Source organism: Ictalurus punctatus, chromosome 18, assembly GCF_001660625.3.
Source record: "Ictalurus punctatus breed USDA103 chromosome 18, Coco_2.0, whole genome shotgun sequence".
In the NCBI taxonomy this organism is placed as follows: domain Eukaryota; kingdom Metazoa; phylum Chordata; class Actinopteri; order Siluriformes; family Ictaluridae; genus Ictalurus; species Ictalurus punctatus.
The window spans coordinates 23,469,063-23,493,960 of NC_030433.2; the positions used below are offsets into that span (position 1 = coordinate 23,469,063).

General features: G+C 38.0%; 1 protein-coding gene and 1 long non-coding RNA gene across 3 annotated transcripts; one reads left to right on the forward strand and one right to left on the reverse strand.

The window, feature by feature from the left end:
• Positions 1–162: 162 nt before the first annotated feature.
• hnf1bb (HNF1 homeobox Bb) lies at positions 163–14,814 on the reverse strand. Its single transcript, XM_017493122.3, has 9 exons — positions 14,125–14,814; positions 8,830–9,029; positions 8,262–8,523; positions 7,682–7,896; positions 6,012–6,157; positions 5,169–5,289; positions 2,830–2,973; positions 2,587–2,684; positions 163–1,811 (listed from the first exon to the last, which is right to left on the reverse strand). Exons 1-9 carry the CDS (start codon positions 14,676–14,678, stop codon positions 1,791–1,793), a joined length of 1,761 nt encoding a protein of 586 aa, XP_017348611.1. The 5' UTR covers positions 14,679–14,814; the 3' UTR covers positions 163–1,790.
• Positions 14,815–14,999: 185 nt separating this feature from the next.
• On the forward strand, positions 15,000–17,961 carry LOC108279131 (uncharacterized). 2 transcript variants are annotated; one of them, XR_008398289.1, is made up of 3 exons: positions 15,000–15,116; positions 15,515–15,699; positions 16,833–17,961. It is a non-coding gene; the product is annotated as an uncharacterized LOC108279131 (long non-coding RNA). The 2 variants fall into 2 exon arrangements; XR_001815461.3 differs by lacking the exon at positions 15,000–15,116 and having other exon boundaries at positions 15,275–15,699; positions 16,833–16,926; positions 17,523–17,961.
• Positions 17,962–24,898: the final 6,937 nt, after the last annotated feature.

The following is a 24,898-nucleotide window of genomic DNA, read 5'->3' on the forward strand; positions in this document are numbered from 1 at the left end:
ATAATAATAATAATAATAATAATAATAATAATAAATTGGCATTTGGCACTCACACTTAGTGTGCCCCCTATTGGTGAATATGTAAACACACCATTTTGTTACATATATTGTAATATACATACATATATATATATTGATTAATATAGTGATTAATAATCAATGTGAATAAAAAAAGGCATACAGTTTAATACATACTGTGAAATATTTGTTAGACAAACATCCTCGAAAATCATTTGTAAAAAGAAAACGCAAAATCAGGAATGTAATTATCATATTACAGTTTTTATATTACACACATTATGAGCTTGTCCTTGTGTCTGATGTACATACTACAAGAGTTTCGGTGAAGACAATATAACACACTGAAACGTGACACTTAAAAAAAAAGAAAGACCAGTATTCATTTCTAGTCATCATATCCCATCCATATGCTCATATACCAGCAGTATGTTTTTTTTCTTCCCAGTTTACCGTAATAGACTTGTGGTTTTCTCTCAGGAAATATATCTATTTTAATCACAGTCTGGAAAGGTCATACAATAAAAGGAAAAAAAAAAAAAAAGCTTAATGACTTAATTTGCTCACTTCCTTGGAGTGGATCGCTCAACTGATTTTTCACACCCTTTGAGCAGAGGACCAGGTCAGAAGAGTCAGAGGAAATAGACCTAATGGGCTGAATCTAAAATAAACACCCCTCCCTTCACAGTGCACATTCTCACAGTCTCCCTCAAGCTATTAGCAAACTGGGAATTATAATTACATATATATATATATATATATATATATATATATATATATATACACACACACACACACACACACACACACACACACACACACACACACACACAAGGTGTGTAAGGTGTATATATACACACCCTATATATATATATATATATATATATATATATATATATATAAAAAATACCTCTCAGCTACAGATATAGATGTACGATGACATAGATATGTATATCAGTATAGTGATGGTATAATGATCGTATTCTTGAAAAAAATTGCAATTTACACAGTTTTACAGGAGTATAAATATGATTAAACCAAGTCCAGAATTTACACAGAAAGCAACATTTGAAGCAACATTTCTTTTCCCCTAGGAGGGAAGCGTAAAATCAGTCCCTGAGAGTTACTCTCTGATGTTCATTATATGCAAAAGGACTGAGGAAAAAAACCTGGAAACTATAATGAAATAAAATAAATGGGATTTAATTATACAGAACTCATTGTCTCTACAATATCAGAATTGTACTACCACGCAGTCTGACCATTATTCTCTCTTGCTTGACCTCACGCTCCATCTCGATTTCACTTTCCACCTGAAATTATAGGAATTATAGTCTTGGACTATTTACACTGAGGCGATTGATGCAGCATTCGTCGAGCAAAAGGAGTTCACGCCATACCAGAGAGTCCGTGTTTGCCGTTCCCGGTGTAGATCTATGCAAATTCTACGATCAATAGTTCATCAGACAGCTAATCGGATGCAGAGGTCGCGCGTTCACTCTGACGTTTACATTTTGGATGGGAAATGCCGTGATGCTACGTCGGAGCCCTCAACGAGCATATGTTATGCCGCAGAGTCAGTTCTCCAAACGTTTTCCAGTGCTTTCATCCCTCTTGCCTGAAATAACGATTCCTGTAGTGTTCTTTAGTGGTTTATTGCGATCACAGTGCTCTTCTTAATGGTGCTTTGGCTTGAGAGGTCGTCAAGGCTACTGCGGTAAGGCACTCTTGTCGCTTAGCTGCCGAGGAAGTATTTTCACACCTGTGCCATGTCACCAAGCCTGCAAAGGGCACTGAAGTAAAGAAAGGAGCAGGTTAGAACAGTCCGGGGAATGTGCTGTTTTGAAATGATGCGTTCAGAAATTTAGGTATGTTTTATTTTTAAAAACCTGTAAACGACTGAGCAATTAGAGCCGGGTTAATTCGAGGATTACAGTAAAACAGCAGAAAACGCAACACATAGTAGGATATCTAACATTTTAGTCAGAACTGAGATGTTTGTCTCGATATCGGAAAATTACTGGATCGTTTTTATTAGCTTTTTTTTTTTTATTAGTGACTATTTTTAGGCAAACACAACCCCTTCTTATTTTATTTTATGTTCCATCACCTACCAATTCCAATCGACCGTTCTAGCTCTCAGCCCTGATTGGCAGCGGACAGAGAGCACGCCATCCGTCCCACTATGAAAGCACGGGCAATTTTTCTCTCTCGTCTTCCGCCGTCATTGGACATAAACCCTCTCTGATGTAAGTTTATATGTTAGATAAAAACTTTGGTTGAGTCATCTGTCTTTTAGTGAGAGTTCCTTTCATGCTAGAAGTGGCTGAATCAGGGCGAGTACGTTGCAAGTGGTGGCTCAGTGTTTAAGCTTTTGTGCTACAGATCAGAAGGTTGTGAGTTCAAATCCCAACGCTGCCATGGAGCAAAACCCTTAAACTGCTCACTTGTATCATTTTGCACGTATGTGTTCTTCAACAGACGGTTCAGCTGTTCTACTATCTACATATGCTTGTTTCGGAAGCTCGGAGAAGTAAGATTTTAAGCGGTAAGTGTATAAAGATGTACCTGCTTGCTGGAACCCAGATGAGAGATCGCACTGGTGTCCATGGAAGAGAATCGAGAAGGGTGAGAGTACTGAGGAGGCTCCTGCTTGGGCGAGTACACTTGGGAAGGCACGGAAAAACCGAGTCGTTATCGTTCAACTCAGAATGGAAGGATAATTCGTAAACTTCCTTACCTTATCAGCGGTTAGAAGTGTCTAATGACGCTGATTGTTTATACATGTGCAGGTATGCGCAGTGTACTTACTGTGTGTGTAGGCCTGCTGAGACGAGTGTGCAGTAGTAAGTGGTGTGAGGCTGGGGCTGTGTGAGAACTGCATGGGCTGCAACGCCGTCAGTCCTGACATGCTGTTAATGATGGGCATGTTCTGAGACGGAGGAGCGCTCAGGCCTGAGGGAGAAAGGTGGTGCTGTTATTGTACGCGTCGGATTACACAGCACCGCACTGCACATAGTGCTCTTTCAAGTATCCCTGCACTAAAAAGCTCCTCTTGTATGGTTACTTCCAGAGATACGAGGTCTGTGTAACAGCGATTTGGAAAGTCTGATGTATGAGTAGTGATGTCATGAAATTATACAGATTCGGAGCAGTCACATAAGATTTTACTCATAACTTCTGTGACTAAAAGAACCAGAACGGTTGGTAGCTATGGAAGCTAGCTAGCTAATTAACTTGGGAGTAGTTGGTGATGCAGCCTGGCACAAAGCGGATTATCTTCCTATACGCAGCATTTGATGAAGTGTTTACTCTTATTATACCGCAGTAATTTGCCAAAGATGATCATTTTCCTTTGTTTAAAAAAATGGCACATCGCAACTTTTATCTGTTTATGATTTCTAACCTTGTAGAACGTTCACAAAACAAGTCTGTTCCTGTTGTCGTTTCATTACAACAGCTATAAGCGGTCGTTCCTTCGATTTCTTTTGAAAAAAAAGCGACAAAACTGCAGCTCGTTGAAAATGAAACCACAAAGGGTTCGCGCTTTTTGACCTGACACACGGTACTGACACTGGAGACTCCTTCCATAAATGTTAAATAAACATCTCCTTATCATATCGGTGATTACGCTTTGGTAAACAACAACATGTTTTTAAGATCTGTTCATCGTTAAACAATTATGTTGAGCGTCCACCGTACGAGTGACTGTGAATGAGCTGTTACCATAGGAACTACAATGTATTAGAACGAGCGCATCAACGTAAACCTGTGATTTGCCTTGCAGCCGAAGCTGCTGTTATCGAACATTCTGACCAATCAGAATCGAGAATTCAACAGCATTGTCGTATAAATGAATCCACCGAGAAGCATAGCAATACTGAAATCCTCTTTATGTCTACTTGAGACAAATGCGAGCGAATTAAGTAACAGTTTAGCGATTTACGAAGGCAGGAGGAGAGGCTTAACAGTGATTTGCTCTCATTGACTAGTGAGATCTGGAGCAACAGCTCGAATGTCCAGCTGATGATGATGATGATGATGATGATGATGATGATGATGACAACGCTCCGTGCCGCTTCTGAGAACTCATCTTGAAAAAACTGTCATGTGATACTTACCCAAACCTCAAATATACATTACGAACTCATATACTGACTAGGTAAGTAAGTATTTTCCACTACAAATTACAAACACTAGAACTATACAGAGAACCGTATCCAGAACGCTGTCCAAAATTCACACCACTGAACCCTCTACTTCCTGGTTAGGGAGCTGTCCATCCAAATCTCACTAGCCAATGAGAGTACATCGCTGTTAAGCCCCGCCCACATGCAAGATTTGTGCCGGAATGGTAACCGTAAACTTGTGGAGCGTAAACGAAGATTCGTAAACCGTGATTAGCGAAAAACGAAGCTTAGAAAACTGCTAACAAATCACGCTGTTTATTTCAAGACCGTGTTGAGTTCACTGTTTTCAGTTTCAGAGTGTTTTTTTTTTGTGTGTGTGTTCGTTTCTTGAAAAGTTACTTTCAATACTTTTGGCACAGATTTAATTCCATAAAAGAATGAGTAACGCAGGAGTGCTGTATTCTTTCGGCTACAGAGAATAACGAGGCTCACACATGAAGTGGGCAATACCTAATATGTTGCGAAAGGAGGTAAAATTATTTATTACATATCGATCGTATTCGAATAACGTCGTCGTAGAGCAACAGAACATTTCGATTCATGTTATAGAAAGTGCTGCAAATAACTTGCGCGAAAAAAATGTTTTTTTTCCCTCTGTGAGACCGGGTTGGCGTGGAGCGTTTCCAAATTGCATATCCATGAACATATTCACAGATCCTGCCCTTCTTAATAGGAGGAAGGATACAGAGGCGGTCCTTTTTATACTAGTAAAGATGTTTTAGTAGTTCCTTGTTCATTACACAAAAATGAAGAATGTATTATTCTACACAGACACTTTTATCACGTCTTAATCATTTATATGGCAAGAGAACCCGAATACTATTAACATTACTACTGCCGATTAAATATTAACATACGACTACTGTCTATTAATAGCTCGACAAGAGTCAAAGCTCAGTGCTGCAATGAAAAGTCAATAAACGTGGTGATGAATCAGAGGTGAAATGGTGCAACACTGACTCTGAGCAGCGAGGGTCATGATGAGACTCTGGGCCTGCTGGTGATGGTGTGAGGACTGGGACAGACTGTGGATGTTAGTCAGAGTGCTCACAGGGGGCAAGACTCCACCCGAGGCCGAAATCTGGACACACACACACACACACACACACAAAGTAAATACATAGAAGACCAGAATAATGCTTGGTTTCTCACAGAACAAATACTCTGTGTATCTTCTATGTAAGGAATACAGTAGAACTTGGCATGCTGCTGTTCTAGGAAAACAATCAAGGACAGGAAGGATCCGAAGTGGAGTTACTGTTACCAAAACCACATAGCTGATTATTTTCTACACTATAACAGCATGTACGAAGGCTTTTGTTCCATTTATAATCCATGACGATTTGCTGATTGTGATCTGTGTTTATTAAAGAAGAACATGTCATTGTTTTTTTTTTGGTCCATGTGTAATGATTAATGTTGTGGAATGTCACCAAATCCTAGGTTTGTTCTAACAGTAAAATAACTGCAAACAAGGCTGTAACGTAACAAAATGTGGAAAAAGTGAAGCGCTGCGAATGCTTTCCGGACGCGCTGTATATTAGGCGGCAGGTGAACGGTCAGTTCGCAAAGTGCCGGATGTGTTGGAAACGGGAAAAATGTAATAAGTATTTAAAAGTTTGTTTTCGACCTGAATAAAAACCGTCGCACAGATGTGTGAACACCTGTATGTGCGCGGCTAATCGACAAGATTCTGATAGTTGTGGCGAGATGTGTGACATGAGTGGACAGAGAGGCTTCGACTTCCCGTATTTTAGTGTTTAGTGCATTATACAATCACAATCACGCTACACAATGACTCACCATCTTGGCTTCAGGGGACAACAAGCTGTGACAGGGGTCCAGGCCAGGTGGAGACACCTGCTGTAACACCGAGTGGCTGTTGCCATGGTGACCGATGCTCGTTGAGGAAGTGACATCACTGGATCCCGGTTGGCTGTATCTGAGTTCTGCGTTGAGAGACGTAAAGACGGGTCATTTATACTTTCGCAAAACCGAATGTCGCCGAACAGAAAGAACAAACAAATGGGATTTAAATAAAACAACTAACCAAAACTAGGATGTATTTTTCCACGAGAGTGAACAAGAGGAAGAGGAAATGTTTCAGCTACACAGACAATGGTCCAATGTATCTGACCTTACCTACGTCACATACTTTACTGTCAGCTAATCAATAAGAGTCGCCACTAAACAAACATACCGACATGTCAGTTCCAACCGTTCTTAAGTTTACTTTCGGTTTCTCTCCGTTCTATCTTTTAAACGTTCTCTCGTGAAATATCTCGTGATGCGTCTGACTCGACTCTGACGGACGTTATTTCCTTTTCTCTAATCAGTTGTCCGACACAAACGCACAATCTAAGATCGCCGCAGAATACACAGTACAAGTAAACACACAGGCCTCTGACTCACACAGTTCTGACGTAACGCACAATCCAAAAGCAAACATTTAACGAAATTCGCCGTACGTCACAGCTGTAGAGACGTACACGGTATACATAACACTCTGTATACACGTATAAGAACTCACTGAACGTTAAGAGTTGAAAGGTTCCTAAAACTGTTTCTTAAAGTGACTGATTTGTGTGTGTGTGTGTGTGTGTGTGTGTGTGTGTGTGTGCTGACTCGTATCTGCCAAGCCCTGATTCCCGAGTTAACCGAAGTCTGACCCCAAGCATGAGGCAAGACTTTTATGTGTTCCGCTGTTAAAGGTGTCTAAAGGTGTGGCTTTGTGTGTTAACCAACAGAGGAATTTTGAAAGAAAACACACAGACACCCGTACACACACCGTTCAGTGCACTCTCCGGCTCATTTCCTTTCCCCTTTCGGATTTCAAATTTTACCGTCCGTTAGGTCATACATTCAGCTCGAGTATTATTTGCACCCTTGGGTAAAAAGAGTAAAAATGTCTTCGCGGTTAATTAACTCACGCTGAAAAAAAAATCGGATATTTTATTGAAGTAAATTTACAAACACTCCGGTTCTCACTCCAGGTTTCCTCCCACCTCAACAAAAACATGCTAGTAGATGGGCTCGCTACACTAAGTTGAGCCTCGGCGTGTTTGAATACCTCAAGGTGTGTGCATGTGTGTGTCTGAATCATGCATATCCCATCTAGAGTGTACACAGTGTATGTATATATTTTAACTTAAGGGTGCCAATAATTTCAATAACTCCGGAGCGGAGTAAATGTGCCTTTCGAGCGCGTTCCTTTCGTCTCTGTCAGTCAGTCAGTCCGTTTCTTTAATTCTGGGAGGGTTTTTTTTTTTTTCTCCAAGAGGTAATGTTGTAAACATCTTAAAGAAAACATACTGATGCTATTTGGTTTGAAAGTGAATTTGAAATTAAAATCAGCACCATGGTTAAAATCAGCATATTGAAAACGTCATGTGTACTGTCTCCTCTTGCAATAATTAAATAAATAAATGAATGAATGAAGACACAGTAAGCGTGACCGTGTAGGTGAATCTTACTCGTATCTGGGCTGCTGTGATGGTGCTGGCTGTGTGTGGGAGGCAGTAAGGAGTTCAGGCTGTGAACAGGATACGTGTCCATAGCCAGCTTCTGTCGGAAAGCTTCTTCTTTGCGCCGGTTAGCGAACCAGTTATAGACGCGGACTTCTGTGACCAAGTTAGAGCCGAGACCGTGAGCTTTAGAGGGTGACACACCCCTCTGTACACACTCGGCCCTGAGGGGGGAGAAAAAAAAAACCTCACATAAATTCTCATCGCGTTCTTAATAAATATTTTGCTTCTTAGCTTTCATTTATTTTATTTTAATTCCTCCCCCCATCACATGACAGTTACTATATGCAGAGGAGGACGTCTATCCTCCTCTGACACACATGCAGCTAGTTTTCGAACCGCTTTCCACGCTAGCTCGCAGGGCAGCGGAATACACTCTGCTAACTAAAGCGCTAACTAACTGACCTCACAGACACCCGTCGAGGAGTCAGTGATCCCTTCCAGCCAGAGAGCACGGGCAATTACGCACTCTCGGACTCGGGATCTGATATATATATATATATATATTTGATAAGAAATGTACTTGTACCTGTTGCATTCCTCCACCAGCGCTTCTCTCTCCTCTTTGCTGGGGTTCTTCTGCCTCTCGTAGGCCTTGTACAAGATCTCCTGAGACGCCGGGCCCCATTTGAAGCGGTTCCGCCTCAGTCTTTTTGAACCCGGCACGCCTTCGTCCGCGAGCGTCCCTGACGCTGAGCCCGCGTTCTGCCCGCTGTGGTTGAATTCTGGGAAAAAAAACAGGACCTGATCCTGACTGCCCGAGTCACTGGAGCCCTGAACACGGTCAAACTCTGTGAAAATAAGACGTGATATATCACAGGGTATACCTCGGACGTTAACGCTGTGCAAACAACAAGAAATAATAAAGTACCTTAAAGTAGTAAAACTGCATGATTATATATTATATCACACATTATATGGGAATTTTTAATATAATATAATATAGAAAACATACAAAGGCTTTATAGAACTTATATATATATATATATATATATATATATAAGTATATATATATATATATATATATATATATATATATATATATTGTTCAGTATGTCCACCATTTTAAAGCACAATAAGGATAATGGCTGACTTACGCCGGTCGATCTCTCGTTGTTTCTGGACATACCAGGCGTAGAGCGAGGCTCGTTTGGTTGTTTTCATGGGCGTTCCTTTGTTCAGGTGCTGCGAGAGGTGAGACTGATTCAGTCCTGTCACGTCCACCACCTCGCGCTGAGGAATGTTGTGCTGCTGCATGTAGCCTTTAATAGTGCGGGCTGCGCGCCACGGATCCTCACTGCCATCCAACACAGAGCAAACGATTTCAGTGATAATGCGAATACTACTACTATCACAAATAATACTAATAATACTACTATTACTAATAATAATAATAATAATAATGACATTGCATTGATGATGATGATGATTATTGCATTGTTATATGTTACAGAAAATATTAAGACACAGCGTACAGTAAACAGTTTATTATTACGCTTTGCTTTAGAGCTGTGTTTAAGAAATCTTTAGCCAATAATCTATAATAGCGTAAAATCTATTAGTTTTTCTTTTATTCTGAAAATATTACATATACAAATGTACAGGACGACGCATTAGTACATGAGCACGTCCTACTACAAATAAGCATTATAAGTATTTATTACATATTGATTTGTGTTGCTGTTAATAATATTGTTAATTTACACTACGATAACGATAGTCTATAAGACGATATAAGGTGTATTACGAAGTCTTTGCATTATTACGATGCATTACTACACACTGTTAATTATTCTTTCAGCTTAAACTGATATTTCAAATTTTGTAAAAAAAAATAATAATAAAAAAATAATAATAATTCACAAAAATAATCTGCTCTCATGGATAGCAAACAACTGCAAACACAACATGGGGTTGTCCAAAAATAAAATACATCTTTGTTCAATATAGGTGTGCAAAAATGATTAGCACCCCTATGAATTCAAATGAGAAAGTATATTTGAAGTATATTCCGTCTGATATTTTACATTTTTAAGAGCGAGGAATAAAGCTGTGATGTGCGGCAAAAGGTTGTTGAGCTTCACACAATGGGGCGTGGCTATAAGAAAATAACGCGAGCATTGAAAACGCCCATTTCCACCATCAGGGCAATAATTAAGAAGTTCCAGTCGACTGGAAATGTTATGAATCGACCTGGAATTGGACGTGTGTCTATATCGTCTCAACGCACTGTGAAGAGGACACAGTGCTGGATAAACAGCTCCAAGGATCACAGCTGGAGAACTGCAGGAGTTAGTCGTGTCTTGGGGTCAGAAAGTCTCCAAAACTACAATCTGAAGTCACCGACATCACCATAAGCTGTTTGGAAGGGTTTCAAGATAGAGATTCAAGATTCAGAATAGAGCTTTTTGGTAATAAACACAGAGGTGGTTTTGGAGCACACAGAGAGGTAGCCATATGGAAAAGTTCCTCATGCCCACGGTTAAATATGGAGGAGGATCTTTAATGTCTTGGCTGTTTTTCTACCAGAGGACCTGGACATTTTGTAAGGATTCATGGCATCATGGACTCGATCAAATATCAACAGATATTAAATGAAAACCTGACTGCCTCTGCCAGAAAGCTTCAAATGGGCCGTGGTTGGATCTTCCAGCAGGACAATGATCCAAAACATCATCAAAATCAACACAAAAATGGTTTACTGACCACAAAATCAAGGTCCTGCCATGACCATCCCAGTCCCCTGACCCGAACCCCATAGAAACCCTGTGGGGTGAACTGAAGAGGAGACTCCACCAGCGTGGACCTCGAAATGTGAAGGATCTGGAGAGATTCTATATGGAGGAACGCTCTCAGATCCCTCGCCATGTATTCTCCAACCTCATCAGCGTTATAGGAGAAGACTCAGAGCTGTTATCTTGGCAAAGAGAGCTAGCACAAATAATTGACTAAAAGGGTGCCAATAATTGTTTCACACCTATATTTAACTCTTTTTGATAAATCTGTGTTGTGTTTGCTATTATTTGATATCCGTGAGAGTAGAGTATTTTTGTGAATTTTTTTTTATATCAAAAGGTTAAACAATAAAGGCACTTATTCACAGCCTTCACAGCTCATATTTACCACGGGTGCCAATATTACTGGAGGGCACTATATACTACTGTTAATTATCATTATAATTACATATTATCACATAATTGTTACATATATTTAAGGCTAAGCATTTCACTCTGACACAATCACAGTGCTTTTAAGTCCAAAGTAGTCACAGTAAACCTATTGTTACATATTTTACATTACATAATAGATTAATAATCATGTTAGTCCTAGAATTGGGGAAATTTCATTAAAAAAAAAAAACAGCATTAAAAATAATGGGAATAGATATAATAAAAACAGACTTTTTTGCACTCACACACATCATGTGTGTGTAAGAAAGGTACTGCGATGATGATAACAGTAATGGAATCTGCATTGTGGAGGATCACGGACGCTTCACTTCAATCCGCAGATGTTATTTGTTTTAGGAAACAAGCCCTCGAAGGTGTGCTGATTAACGTCTATAGCTTTAGACAATGAATAACCGGACGTCCTTTCTCTCCAATCAGGAGACTGTGTATCCTTCTGTTTATGATTCATAGAAATAAATTAATGAAAACAACTGCACGTGGTGTCGCGTCGAGTCATCGACTGCAGAAACACTGACGGCCTTCACTAGAGGTTTGCACGAGACTGGACTCCTGCGGGAACCGAAATAACGAGTCACGGGAGCGGACGGCCTTTAATTTCATGCGGGGAGAAGTGTGAGGGCAGATATGAACCTCACAGGACGAAGAAAGGCCACGGCGATTAACATGGGAGCGTACCGGACGCGGCGTGACGCACGTAGCGCGTTCACTCGTTCATCTTTAGTGAAGGATTTCTTTTGGGTCTCTGTGGTTTCAATTACTAACCCGATTATATTTTGGAAAACAGACCCAAGTACGTTTTTTTTTTTTTTTTTTTTTACAAAGCAGGTGCAAAGAAAAACAATAACTGCGGGAGCGTGCGGGAATTGTTCAGAATTCCTCTGGAGTGGGATTAAAATAAAGCACTCAGAGTTGGGCAATATCATCATATGATGTCACAATACACTTTTCAGAGACATCATCGTGAGGTATTTTTTAGTAAACAAAACAAAACTTTTATAAAGTCACTCGAAGCAGCCGGTGTGATGCGAAAATCGTGTACCTAATCTTTAAAATTGTAAAAAAAATAATAAATAAAGAATAAAAATTAATTAATAAATAATCATCATCATCACTGCTTTTCAGTGTTGAATATTTTGCCCTGTTTTTTTTTTTTAATAAATGAAAAATGTTTACAAATTTTAAATAAAAAATAACTGCATTAGAAATGTGTGCATTAAAAATATTAATTCAATTCAATTCAGTTGTATTTGTGTAGCGCTTTTAACGACGGACGTCGTCTCAGAGCAGCTTTACAGAAACATATAAACACAGGATGGAGATTTTAAGCGTGTGAATTTATCCCTATTGAGTGAGCCGGTGGTGACGGCGGTGAGGAGAAACTCCCTGAGATGATACGAGGAAGAAACCTTGAGAGGAACCGGACTCAGAAGGGAACCCGTCCTCATCTGGGGAACGACGGATAGCGTGAGAGTAAAAGAAAGTTCATTATTTTTTTTAACATGAAGTCTGTTTGTTGAACTCGTCCACTGTTCACTAAAGCAGACCCGAGCGCAAAACTGCACGTGGTGATTGTAAATATTAATAATTACTCTTTGTTAATAATGAACTCATATATTATTTTAACAGTTTAATTTAAAACTCAACACCACTGTCTGCTTGTAAGCAAACCTATATATATATCACCATACGGTAGAAACCGCCTTCACGGATCGGGACATGATATTTATGTCCTATCGGCCAGTCTACACCAAGCAAAAAAGCAGAAAAACCTTTCATGAAGCTAAAACATTCCCAGTGTAGTCGTTTAGATAGAAAACAGTACACTCGTACAGCGTTTACACTTGACACTTGCGAACGCTGTAAGAGTGCATTAGAGTTAAATAAACTGATGAATTCATATTTTTAAAGAAATAACTACACACAATGTGCGTGTCAATTTTACTGTAAGACTTAATCGCTTAGACACTGAGGTAAATTCAACACTACTCTGTAGTTGAATTCATAGTGTGAGATAAAAATAGAGTTAATTCAGCATTATGCAAACTCGCTGTTCTCTACTGCTTTACTGTGTTACTACGATTTCACTTTATGACACATAATAACACGGTTATCAAAGTCTGGACCATGATACTACCATGATTTTACTATGGTACTTTATGGTTTATGTTTATTACATGGTTTGTGTTTATTACATATTCAATCATGATGGGCCTTACTTAGTACTAGCGTAAGTCTTTACAATTTTGAGGTGACTATGATCGTTATACCTTTATGTCTGTCACTAGTTTGTAATAACTTGCATTATTAGCTCTGGTTGTTCTCAATAAACATTTTTATCACAAACTTACGAGCTACCGAACGTGAATTAATAACCTGAATTCACATCTTATTATTCTTCATTGTCGATTTTTAGGTTCTAAATAGCATCGTTTGACTGGTTGCTTTTTTTTAAATTATTTATTCATTTGTTTGTTTTTTTTTTTTTTTTTAGTCTTTAGTGATAACTACAACTCCACTTCTTTCTCTAATATAAAATATACACGAGTGCATTAGTGATTTATTCAACTTTTATCGGGTCCTGACTAAATATTTAGGCTATTAATTCCTTTCAAGTGTACTGTACAAGTGTATTGTCACAACTAATAATGCAATAATGAATCATTTTTGTCTAGATATGTAGCAATAAAGGCGAATACACGGTGAAATAAACATTTACGCGAATAACAGGACATTAATTAACCCCTATATATGCGCGTGTTCCTTAAGTTCGAGTGTTACCCAGGTAAGAAAATAAATAAGTAGGTAAGTAAATAGTAGAGAAGTCGTTATTTGGTGTTTGTAGCTGTGTAGCTGTCTGTCAGAGAGCTGAGGTGAGGTGAGGTGTGTGGTGTGTGTGTGTGTGGTGAGGTGTGGTGAGTGTGTGGTGTGTGTGTGTGTGTGTGGTGAGGTGAGTCTGTAGTGTGTGTGTGTGTGTGTGTGTGGTGAGGTGAGGTGAGTGTGTAGTGTGTGTGGTGAGGTGAGTGTGTAGTGTGTAGTTTGTGTGTGTAGTGAGTGTGTAGTGGGTAGTTTGTGTGTGTAGTGAGGTGAGTGTGTAGTGTGTGTGTGTGTGTGTGTGGTGTGGTGAGGTGAGTGTGTAATGTGTAGTGTGTGTGTGTGTGTGTGTGTGTGTGGTGAGGTGTGGTGAGGTGAGTGCGCGCTCACGCCAGCATGCGCTCCACCATGGCGCGCTGCTCGTTCGCCTCCTCGGTGTTGAGCGCCTGCAGTTCTCTGAGGATGGGCGGCGTGTCGAAGTCCTCCCCGGACTCTGAGCCTTCGTCCCCGGACCCTTTACTCCCTCTGGCTTGCAGAGTCATATACACCGGCTTGGACTCCGTATCGCTGGCACCGTTAGCGCTGGCTGGGGATAAAGCCTTCTCGGTTTTGATAGGGAAGCCTGGCGGACGCGGCTCTAGGTCGTGCAGCGCCTGCACGAGCTCATCCTTGGTCAGTCCCGAGTCCAACAAGGCGCTCAGTAACTCCTGCTGAAGAGACGTCAACTGCGACACCATGTCAGCAAACATGAAGCCGGTGGCGAGAAGGTCCTCGCAGCTCGGGGAAACGCGGCGGAGCTGAGCAGAGCACAGCTGAGGAACACTGCTTCGGACTGCACTCGACCACGAGACCGCACCGTGGTGTGATAACGCACCTGCCGAGGGGGCGGCGCACCTTGTGTTGTGGGCGGGGCTACCGCTAACACAAATGCACAAATACTCCATCCTCACTCCTCTGCAACTTCTGCGCTGATTCTAATGCATAGCAGACCTATTTACCCAATATGACCAAACGTTTGTGAACATCACTCTCCTTCACACCCATAAGTGGTTCGAGCATTTAATTTGCTTGCAGTAGAAAAACCACTGGCTCAAACAACTGTCCCCGTATGACAACGCCCCTGTGCACAAAGCGAGCTCTGTGGAGACACGGTTCGCCAAGGATGGAGTGGAAGAACTCGAGTTTCCTGCAAAGATCTCTGAGCTCAAGCCCACTGAACACCTTTGGGATGAACTGGAACGTACCCGAGACCTCCTCGCCCCACATCAGTACCTGATCTCACTAATGCTCTTGTAGCTGAATGAACACAAATCTGGCAAATGGGGGAACAAATCTGAACAAGTCCTTGATGTTCGACAAGGACGTATGGTTGTGATTGACAGGTGTCCACAAATTTTTGGCCATATAGTGTATATTAGGGAAATCAGTTTGATCAGAAATATATATATATATATATATATATATATATATATATATATATATATATATATATATATATATATATATATATATAAAAGGCCTTATCCCTGACCAGGTGAACTATCATGAGTTGTGTTGTTTTTTAAATTGAGACAGCGAAGCACTTCTGTAAGTCGCTCTGGATAAACACATCTGCCCAGTGCCATAAACGCAAAATGTAATCGTAAAGCAACATTGGCACAATTGTCCCATAATCCATATAATACTTTAATAACAGGCATACTGTATATTCAATAATAACCTGAGCTCAGGTTACTGTCCGTGTGTATGCTCTCCTCGTGTCTGCATGGATCTCCTCCAGGTTCTCTGGTTTCCTCCGACCTCCTCATAACATAGCAGTAAGCGGATTGGCTACGATAAATTGCTCCTAGACGTGACCGTGTGTGCAAGGTGTCCTGAGATGAACTGCCCAGTTCCTGGGATAGATGCCAGATCCACTGCGACCCTGACTTGGATAAAACGGCTACCGGAAGTGATCGAGACGGAGTGAGTAAAAAGATCTAATAAAACGCCAAACTTGTGATCATACGCGTTCAATTAATGATTTGTGTTCATGAATCTACACCGAGGGGCTCAGTAGATATTTTTTCTTTTACACTTAAAGAAGTTCCTGACTGCAAAAAGGCTGAGACCCCCCCCCCCCCCCCCCCCCCGATCAAGATGACGTCTTTTTTTTTTTCTTTTTTCTTTTTTTTGCAGTAAGAAGAAAATGTTGAATAAAACAAATAAATATAACACTATAGTACTGAAATGTAAAAAATACATTTTGGTACATACCTTTAAATGTAAAAAATTTGTAATAATAACAACAGTAATACAACTACTACAAATAATAATAATAAGAAGAAGAAGAGGAGATAAAAAATAACACAAGGAAGCAGAGTAAAAATATTACTAATAGCCAAATGATTTAGGTTGTAAACAACAACAATAACAACAACAACAACACCGATTTTAATGATCTACAGCTTAGCGCTTTAGTGAATGTGAAAGTTCAGTTTACAAACTGCAGGTACAGTCTGTTCAGATTCAATCGTATGTAGCCCACACACATTCGTGGTTAAGAATCAGTTACACATTTGTATCATTATACAAAATAAAATAATATCCTTAGGACTTAAATCAATCATGATACCAAAAAAATAAATAAATAAATAAATCCAATATTTAGGCTAATTAATGTGCCACGGTTTTAGACAATAAATGACCAAATCCTTACAGAGACCCGAAATCATCTGTTACTCAGAAACATTCCCTGCTTAAATGTTCAATTCTATTTCGATTTAGTAATAAGTTAGCGATCCGCTATTAGCAACACAAGCTACAGAGTAATGATTATTAGACCACATCTCATCCCGCACAGCATGAGATTAAATCTCTTTTTGCTTTTTAATGATGTCGCAAATACAGCTGAACATTTTCTGCTGACATTCAAACAGAAGTGTCATTTGGACTCTTTTAGATTCATCACTTACTGACACGGATATTTCGCCGTGAGAGAGCGGTTCAGACTGCTCGTCTTACCTTTCTCACATATTCTGGCAGCGAGAGGTTGATGCTCAATGATTAACAGTAGTTAATACCAAACTGAACCAAATTACATATTTTTTTTTTTCCAGGATGTGAAACTAAGCTCACTGCGAAAGGACCAGCGGAGCGTAACAGTGCTGGATAAATGATTTGTTAAGGTTCTTTTTCCTTCAGGTACATGAGGTAAATAAAATGGCATAATGGCAAAATCCTATGCGTGTGTCCCTAAACAAATCTTCCTGTCTAAGCTATAATAGATATACTGAGCAAAAGTTAGATTAGAGTTAACTTCGGTTCACTTAATGCATAATCTGGCAGGATGAGGCTCTACTGGTAATTCATTCATGATGGTTGAGACATAATTGGCCAGAAATATTTAACTTAATCGAAAAGGGTGCCACACTTCTCTCTTATTCTACACACACCTACCCACGCTATTGTATCCACTATTTTAATCAATACTTTATCTTTTTTGGTACATTACACATAAACTTGGCAGTACCATTCCCATAAGGCCTAACGCCAATCTTAACTATTTTATCTTCTGTATTTGAACAAAGATTTGTACTTTTGTACATATATTTGTCCTCTCTAGTTAGTATGCACTGTCTTTAACATTTATTGTCCTGAATTTGTATTTTATCCTGTATACTCGTTGTGAAGTGTGTTTACTGTTCTGTGCATTTATTGCTCTGTTTATTTATTGTTCTGTTTATTTATGATTGTGTATTTATTGTCTTAAGTATTAAATGTCCTGAGTCTCTTTTTTTTCTATGAAGTAATTCCATCCATCCACCCATCCATCTTCTATACTGCTTATCCTGAGTCACGGGGAAACCTGGAGTCTATCCCAGGGAGTATGGGGCACGAGGCGGGGTACACCCTGGACAGGATGTCAATCCATCGCAGGGCACAATCACATACACACTCACACACCCGTTCATACACTACGGACACTTTGGACACGCCGATCAGCCTACCGTGCATGCGTTTGGACTGGGGGAGGAAACCGGAGTACCCGGAGGAAACCCCCGCAGCACAGGGAGAACATGCAAACTCCACACACACAGGGCCACGGTGGGAATCGAACCCCCGACCCTGGAGGTGTGAGGCGAACGTGCTAAGCCACTAACATATTTTTGGAGACATATCATTTGACACCATTATGTGACCTGATCAAATAAAAGCAGCTCTTGGATGTGAGCTCTGACTTTTGTACTTTGCTGTGTATACTTTATTATTCATCAGTCATCATATAGTAAAGAATAACTGAATAATCAACAACAACAACGATTACCTTGTAAATTTACAGTACTTTACTGGCAGCAGAGTTCCAGGGAGTTACTGTGGATAACATTTGCAGCATTCGCAGTGCAATGTTTGTTTACAGAAATCTGATATTGGTCTGTACATTGAAGTAAGACAGAAAAATGTAATGCTTCAGATCTTTTACTTCCAAAATTTCAACAATCCTTAAAAAAAAAAAAAGAAAAAAAAAGGATCTGATAAAAATGTGTTTATCATCATTTCATCTCAGCTCACATGAAAAATAAATATAAGATAATAACTTGCACAACAAGAGCTTGTTAAATTAAAAATCAAGTTAAAGCTAAAAGGAATAAAACACTTTGTGTTATGTATCTTATATATATATATATATATATATATCTTATATATATATATATATATGTATCTTATATATATATATATATATATATATCATGATATCATGATATATATATATATATATATATATATATATATATATATATATATATATATATATATATATCATATATATATGATCATGCTAGCTAGCAGAAATCAGTTACCTAGCTAGGCTAAGTTAGTTAGCATCACCTTGCTTTATCTCTAGTCCAAACCTTGCACTTATCTTGTGTTGATAAAATAATAGAAAACGCTATGTTGGTGTTGTTGTTGTTGTGGCTTTTATCAAAACTAGACAAAAGAATGATAAAATATTAGAAGAAATATTTTCTTCTTCTTTTCTGCTAGCTTCCATTAGCATCCTTTGCTGCTTCAGTTTTAAAAACAAAGCAACTCGGTTTTTCAGTAAAGTGAACGATGCCGTATATTGCAGTGTATTATTATAATACAGACACAGCAGTAGATATTCAGTATATAATCTCCCAATGCCTGAACTATTTTCCCAGAATACAGTACCAGGCAGACTAGAGTACTGGAACTATAAAACATGCTTAAACTATCGTGCTGTTTAGAATAAAGAATTGTATTGTAGAAATGGCAGAAATTCTTTACAGTGTAATGGACACACATCGGCCAATTACACTGTCTCTTCGACAAACTAATAAAAATTCCTGTCGCAAAGCACCAGGCATGAAAATATCGGTAGTGTGGTTATGTATCACGCGTGCATTGTTTGTCCAAGCGCAATGACACTGAGCAACACTGTTATACTAAAATGTGATGACAGTGTGCTATGATTTTATGGCATAGTAAAGACCAGAAGTATAGCTCAACAATTATGACTAACAATGTGAGATTTCGCGGTTCCTGCTCTGGGTTGGGGAAGGAACTATAAAAGAAAAGACCATAAAGGAAAGAGAGGAATTATTTGAGTCATTTCACGTGAACAGACACCGTGTCAGTATGCCGTTCTGGAAAGAGTACAAAAAAACCACACTGACGTGAAAAGTAAAAGCAGCGATCAAGAAAATGACTCAAGTAAGACTAAATAAATCATCTGGAGTAATTCCTTTGCAAATGATTTTTCTTCTTCTTCTTCTTCAATTGATACACCTAATCTCAAAACATTCCATTTGTGAGGATGTTAGCTAATCGAGTGAGCTATGCCGCAGTCAACAACACCTCCATTATCAACAGTAAATGAAGAAATGTAGATAAAAACATGTACAAATTAACATTAGCTAGCTAGCTAAGGAAACACACATGCAACTGAAACCAGAAATTTATCTAGCCAAACTAAATAACTAGCCAAATGCTGTTGTGGTTTCAGTTGCATGTTTGTTTCCTTAGCTAGGTAGCTAATGTTAGTTTGTAATGGATCTTGTATGGTAGCACTACTTGTATTGTTCACTGCTAGATAATATCGCTTTGCTTGTACTTTTCTCATTTGTTAGTCGCTTTGGATAAAAGCGTCCGCTAAGTGAATAAATCTCAGTGTAAATGTACATGTTTTTAGCTTCATAGTTAGCTACAGGATGTAGCAGAGATGCCCCTTACACATAATCCTATAGGCTGTAGCAGCACTTAGATATATAGTATTTAACACATTGAAGTGACATCTTAAGTTTATTGCAGAATTTTGATATCGTAAAGCATTAAAAGATCCGGCTAGCTAGTCTAGCTCACTCGCTCACGCAGCTGGCTAGCTCACGGCTTGCCTGCGCATTTCGGTACGGGTTGGATGTTTAGCTGTGAAATCTCAAATCCACAGGATTTGTCAGATCACTATCATGAAGGTCCATTAGCTGATCAGTTGGGTCAGGTGATCGCTCATTTGTCTCCACTGTCTCAGAAACTGTTTTGTTTTGATTAGAAATTGACTCACAAATAGTGAAGTTGAATGTTCTATTTTAAAAGGCTTAAGTAATAGTCAAAGTACTAGGATTTAGTTATACACAACACAACACACACACACACACACACAAACACTGTTACAGTGATCATGTAATGAGAGTACATGGCGCTGGTTAGTTTCCACCGTTCTACCATCAGTATGTTGTGGTAGATGTTTGTACCGTATACATGTAATTTCCAAGAGAACTTTATTTATTCTGCGGTAGTTTAAAGGGAGTTGATTTTACTTTCCGTTTCACACAAACCCTTCCTCTCACCATCTTGTCTTCTTCTCATTGCCCTCAGTTTCTCCCCTGTGAGAAGGTTCATACTATAGGCATTTTCATTTGGCTAAACAGTAACTCAGGTTAATTGACTGTTTCATAAGTAATGCACTTCACCAAATAGGTATGTCATGTAAGCGCCCTGACTGTTTTTTTGTTATTTATTCATACGGTATATCATAGCTGATGGCTTCGTCCACATTTGAAGCATTCTGACAAACTGTTCCGATCATTTTGGTTTTAATTCTCAGTTTATAACGTTTAAACGTTTGCTAGAGTGTCGTTAGACATTTTAAGATCTGTGACTTTAAAGTGACAACGATGTATGCGCTAGTCATGTATGGGCCACTGTTTACACGGTATCAGTGCACATCAAGTCTTTTCTTAAACATGGAAACAATGTCTGCCGACTCACCCACCCACGGGGATAGGAGGATGGGGATGATTGCCCAGGGACATGCCTGATTCAGCGTTCCCTTCACCCCCCCCATCGTTATAGGCGTATGGACTCTGCCCCCCTGCTGCTCTCTCTGAACCTCACGCTTGCCTGATCCGTCCTTCAGCTCGATCACACGTTTTCCCTTCATCTTCCTCTCCTCGATGCTCATCACCCTGCTTTTCTCTTTCACAGCTCAGTGAACGCGAGTTCTCAGAGGACAGAGTTCCAGCGCACTGCCTTTAACACTGTAAGAGCTGAACCTGCCAAAACAACAAGTCAAGTGTCTGAGTGGTTTTATACGCCCTTCTGCCAAAAAAAAAAAAAATCCCCCCCACAACAGTTCTGTAATCTTCACAACTTCCTTGTTGCCTACTGAGCCTGCAAGTCTAAGTTTATTGCTGCTTTGCTATCAGCAGAGATTTCAGGCATTGTTTTCCTTCTTGAAGTCCAGAATCTCATTACACAGAAACTAAAGAAGCGAACTCATGGCCTCTTTAAAAAAAGAAAAAAAGGAAAAAAAAGAGACACATACAGTGGAGTTCAAAGTCTGGGACTACACTGAAAATCTGGGAAATATTCAAATATATCAGACACGACGACACTTTGATGGACATAAATTTCAGATTTTTATGAATTTTCTTAAAGATTGCGAATAATAGGATTGCTAATGAAAAAATTGTATTCGCTTTGAGAAGTTATGAAAAATAGAAAGGGTTTCACTAGTGGGCTCAGATTTTTGGACACCACTATATATTAGTGAGAAGCATTATTTAAGAAGGCAGAAAAAGAGTGTTCAATATTTCAATGGAATTTAAAATGTATAGAGTTATAAAGATTAACAAGGCTGATAGATAGAGTACTGTACAGTGGGCCTCTGCTACACCGGCTCATATAGACAAGCTGCTGTCACTGTCATCTGAAAATGAACAATAATTCCATGTATAGTTGAAGTAATGCTCAGTAAACACTTCGTTTTAATTTATTTAAGTCTGTTATGCAGCGTATTTGTGTTCAGGCTTTTCCACCAACCACAAGACAATACGGTGCTCTTGATTTGTTTTGTTTGTTTGTTTTTTGTATAGGAAAACATGATCAGACTCTTATAGCGACTTATTGAACTCTTATTTGCTCCAAAGTAATAAACTGTAACAGTCACCTGACACTACACAGGACATGTATGAATAATACGTTGCCTATTTATATATTAGTAAGATGTTAATTTAAATGATTAATTCATGCTCAGTAATTTTGTTGGTCATTTTCAGATAACAGATACGGATATAGAATTATATAGAAGTATATAATGGATGTACTGTGTAGGTATCTAATATGAAGACTGTAACTAATCCCTAAATACAGTTACTGTATAACTGTAAATTACTGTAAGGATAATAATAATAATAATAATAATACCACCACTACTACTAAATATAATAATAATGTTAATAATAATACCACTACTACTACTACTACTACTACTACTAATAATAATAATAATAATACCACTACTACTACTAAATATTATAATAATATTATTAATAATAATAACTACTGCTACTAAATATAATATTAATAATAATAACTACTACTACTACTAATAATAATAATAATAATAATACCACAACTACTACTACTAATAATAATAAATACTACTACTAAATATAATATTAATAATAACTACTACTAATAATAATAATAATACCACCACTACTACTAAATATAATATTAATACCACTACTACTACTAATAATAATAATAAATACTATTACTACTACTACTAATAATAAATACTACTACTACTACTAATAACTACTACTACTACTACATACTAATAAATACTACTACTACTACTAATAATAAATACTACTACTACTAATAATAAATACTACTACTACTACTAATAAATACTACTACTACTACTAATAATAAATACTACTACTACTACTAATAACTACTACTACTACTACATACTAATAAATACTACTACTACTAATAATAATAAATACTACTACTACTAATAATAAATACTACTACTACTACTAATAAATACTACTACTACTACTAATAAATACTACTACTACTAATTAATAAATACTATTACTAATAATAATAAATACTACTACTACTACTAATAATAATAATAATAATAAATACTACTACTACTACTACTACTACTAATAATAATAATAATAAATACTATTACTACTACTAATAATAATGAGTCATCAGTGCTGTAATTCTCAAGCTACTCCATTTAAAATCATGCAGAAGCTTAACACGTCTTTTATTTGATCACAAAGTGCTAAGAGAAATCCTTTTTTATTGTTCATTTGCTTGTTTTATTACTCTTATTGAAAGCAACACTATCATTTTGTTTGATGGAATTAAATGAACAACTCTGCAGGCTGTGTGCTTTGAGACATACAGCTCCTAAAACTCCCTCCAACACAGCTGAATGTATTTCATTTTTAAATACCATGAACTGTGTACAAATTTTAGTAAAAAACAAACAAACAAACAAACAAACAACATGAAATAACACTACACGTCCTGTTTGCTTCAGTTTGATTCCATTTTTAAACTGTATTAATATACATGCTTCACTGAAATGGTACCACATGCATATTGCGAACACACTTCATTGCTGTCGAGTAATTATTCATTTATAGCTCATTTTTTGCCCTACATTATAACATTTTTGTCTTGTATTAATTGGACAACATTGTGACGGGGGTTTTTTTTTTTTTTTTTTTAATATCTGATTAATAAAAGCTCTGACTTTTGGACTTTACCGTATATTATTCATCCGGCATCAGATGGTAAAGAATAAATGAATCAACAAGAAAGGCAGTCTCTTATAGTAAAGAAACAGCAACTAAGCATTTCCCCCACTATAGCAGTCGTTAAAAGTTTAACTGATACATACATCTTTCTCACATTTTGCATTGGAAAATTAAACAATATTCTGGACACACAATAAGATCTTTATAACACGGTTTTTCTCAATGGATTGGTGTCTCAGATCCAAAAACAAAAGCAACACAGATAACGATATTTCTCAATTTTGTTTAGTTGGAAATCTAAAAATGAATATAAGAACACGTTTTAACAGATAGAGTAAGAGGAATGTGTCAGAGAGGTGTCCAAATATTAAACCTGGGAGTTTGGAGGCTGTTCTAAAAACTGAACGGTTTCTATGGGGACATGCAAATGCTGAAAAGATCATTTGGATGCATTCATCATTAATAATTTCAATATTTAAGAATCCACCATGTGACCATTCGTGTTACTCGGGATAATGAAGGAATATGTGTTTAATCCATTGCATGAAATGTCCAGCTTTTTGCAAGAAACTTCTTTGTCTTCTTAGTTAATTTTGTCTTGATGGAAGGCAAACTTTTGCACCGTTGAAAATCTTAAAAATGAAGGAAAATGTCTTAATGATATTGCTGTTTAAATATATTTAAGAACATCATTAAGGATATGTTCATATAAAAATACATAACTTTAGTTTGTGTGTGTGTGTGAATTTATTATGGTGTTTTCACAGAGACTAAAATCCTGTTGTCAACAAAAAAATCCACAAAGAGGAACTTTCTGTTTGCCGTTTTGCCGAATGAAGTGATGCATAGCACTGGAACTTTACTGCAATTTCTGTTTCTCCAGCTCAGTTCTAGCTTTAACCGGAATGAGCTTTTCATCCATGTTGAGTTTTCCATCATATGCGGTGCATAACAAAAAAAAAAATAAATAAAATAAAAAATAATAAAAAGAATAAAATAATAAAAAAACAATGTGATCTGAATAAACTAATAAATGTTAAAACGTCTTCACAGATACAGTTTGTAATGCTAATAAATAACACAAACGT

Excerpts from the sequence above, each read along its gene's own strand:
- hnf1bb (XM_017493122.3), bottom strand. The coding sequence starts at position 14,678 with ATGGAGTATTTGTGCATTTGTGTTAGCGGTAGCCCCGCCCACAACACA. Across the intron at positions 9,030-14,124 it reads ATGGTGGAGCGCATGCTGGC|TGAGGATCCGTGGCGCGCAG; the intron begins GTGAGCGCGCAC and ends GTTGGATGGCAG. Across the intron at positions 7,897-8,261 it reads CTGGTGGAGGAATGCAACAG|GGCCGAGTGTGTACAGAGGG; the intron begins GTACAAGTACAT and ends CTCCCCCCTCAG.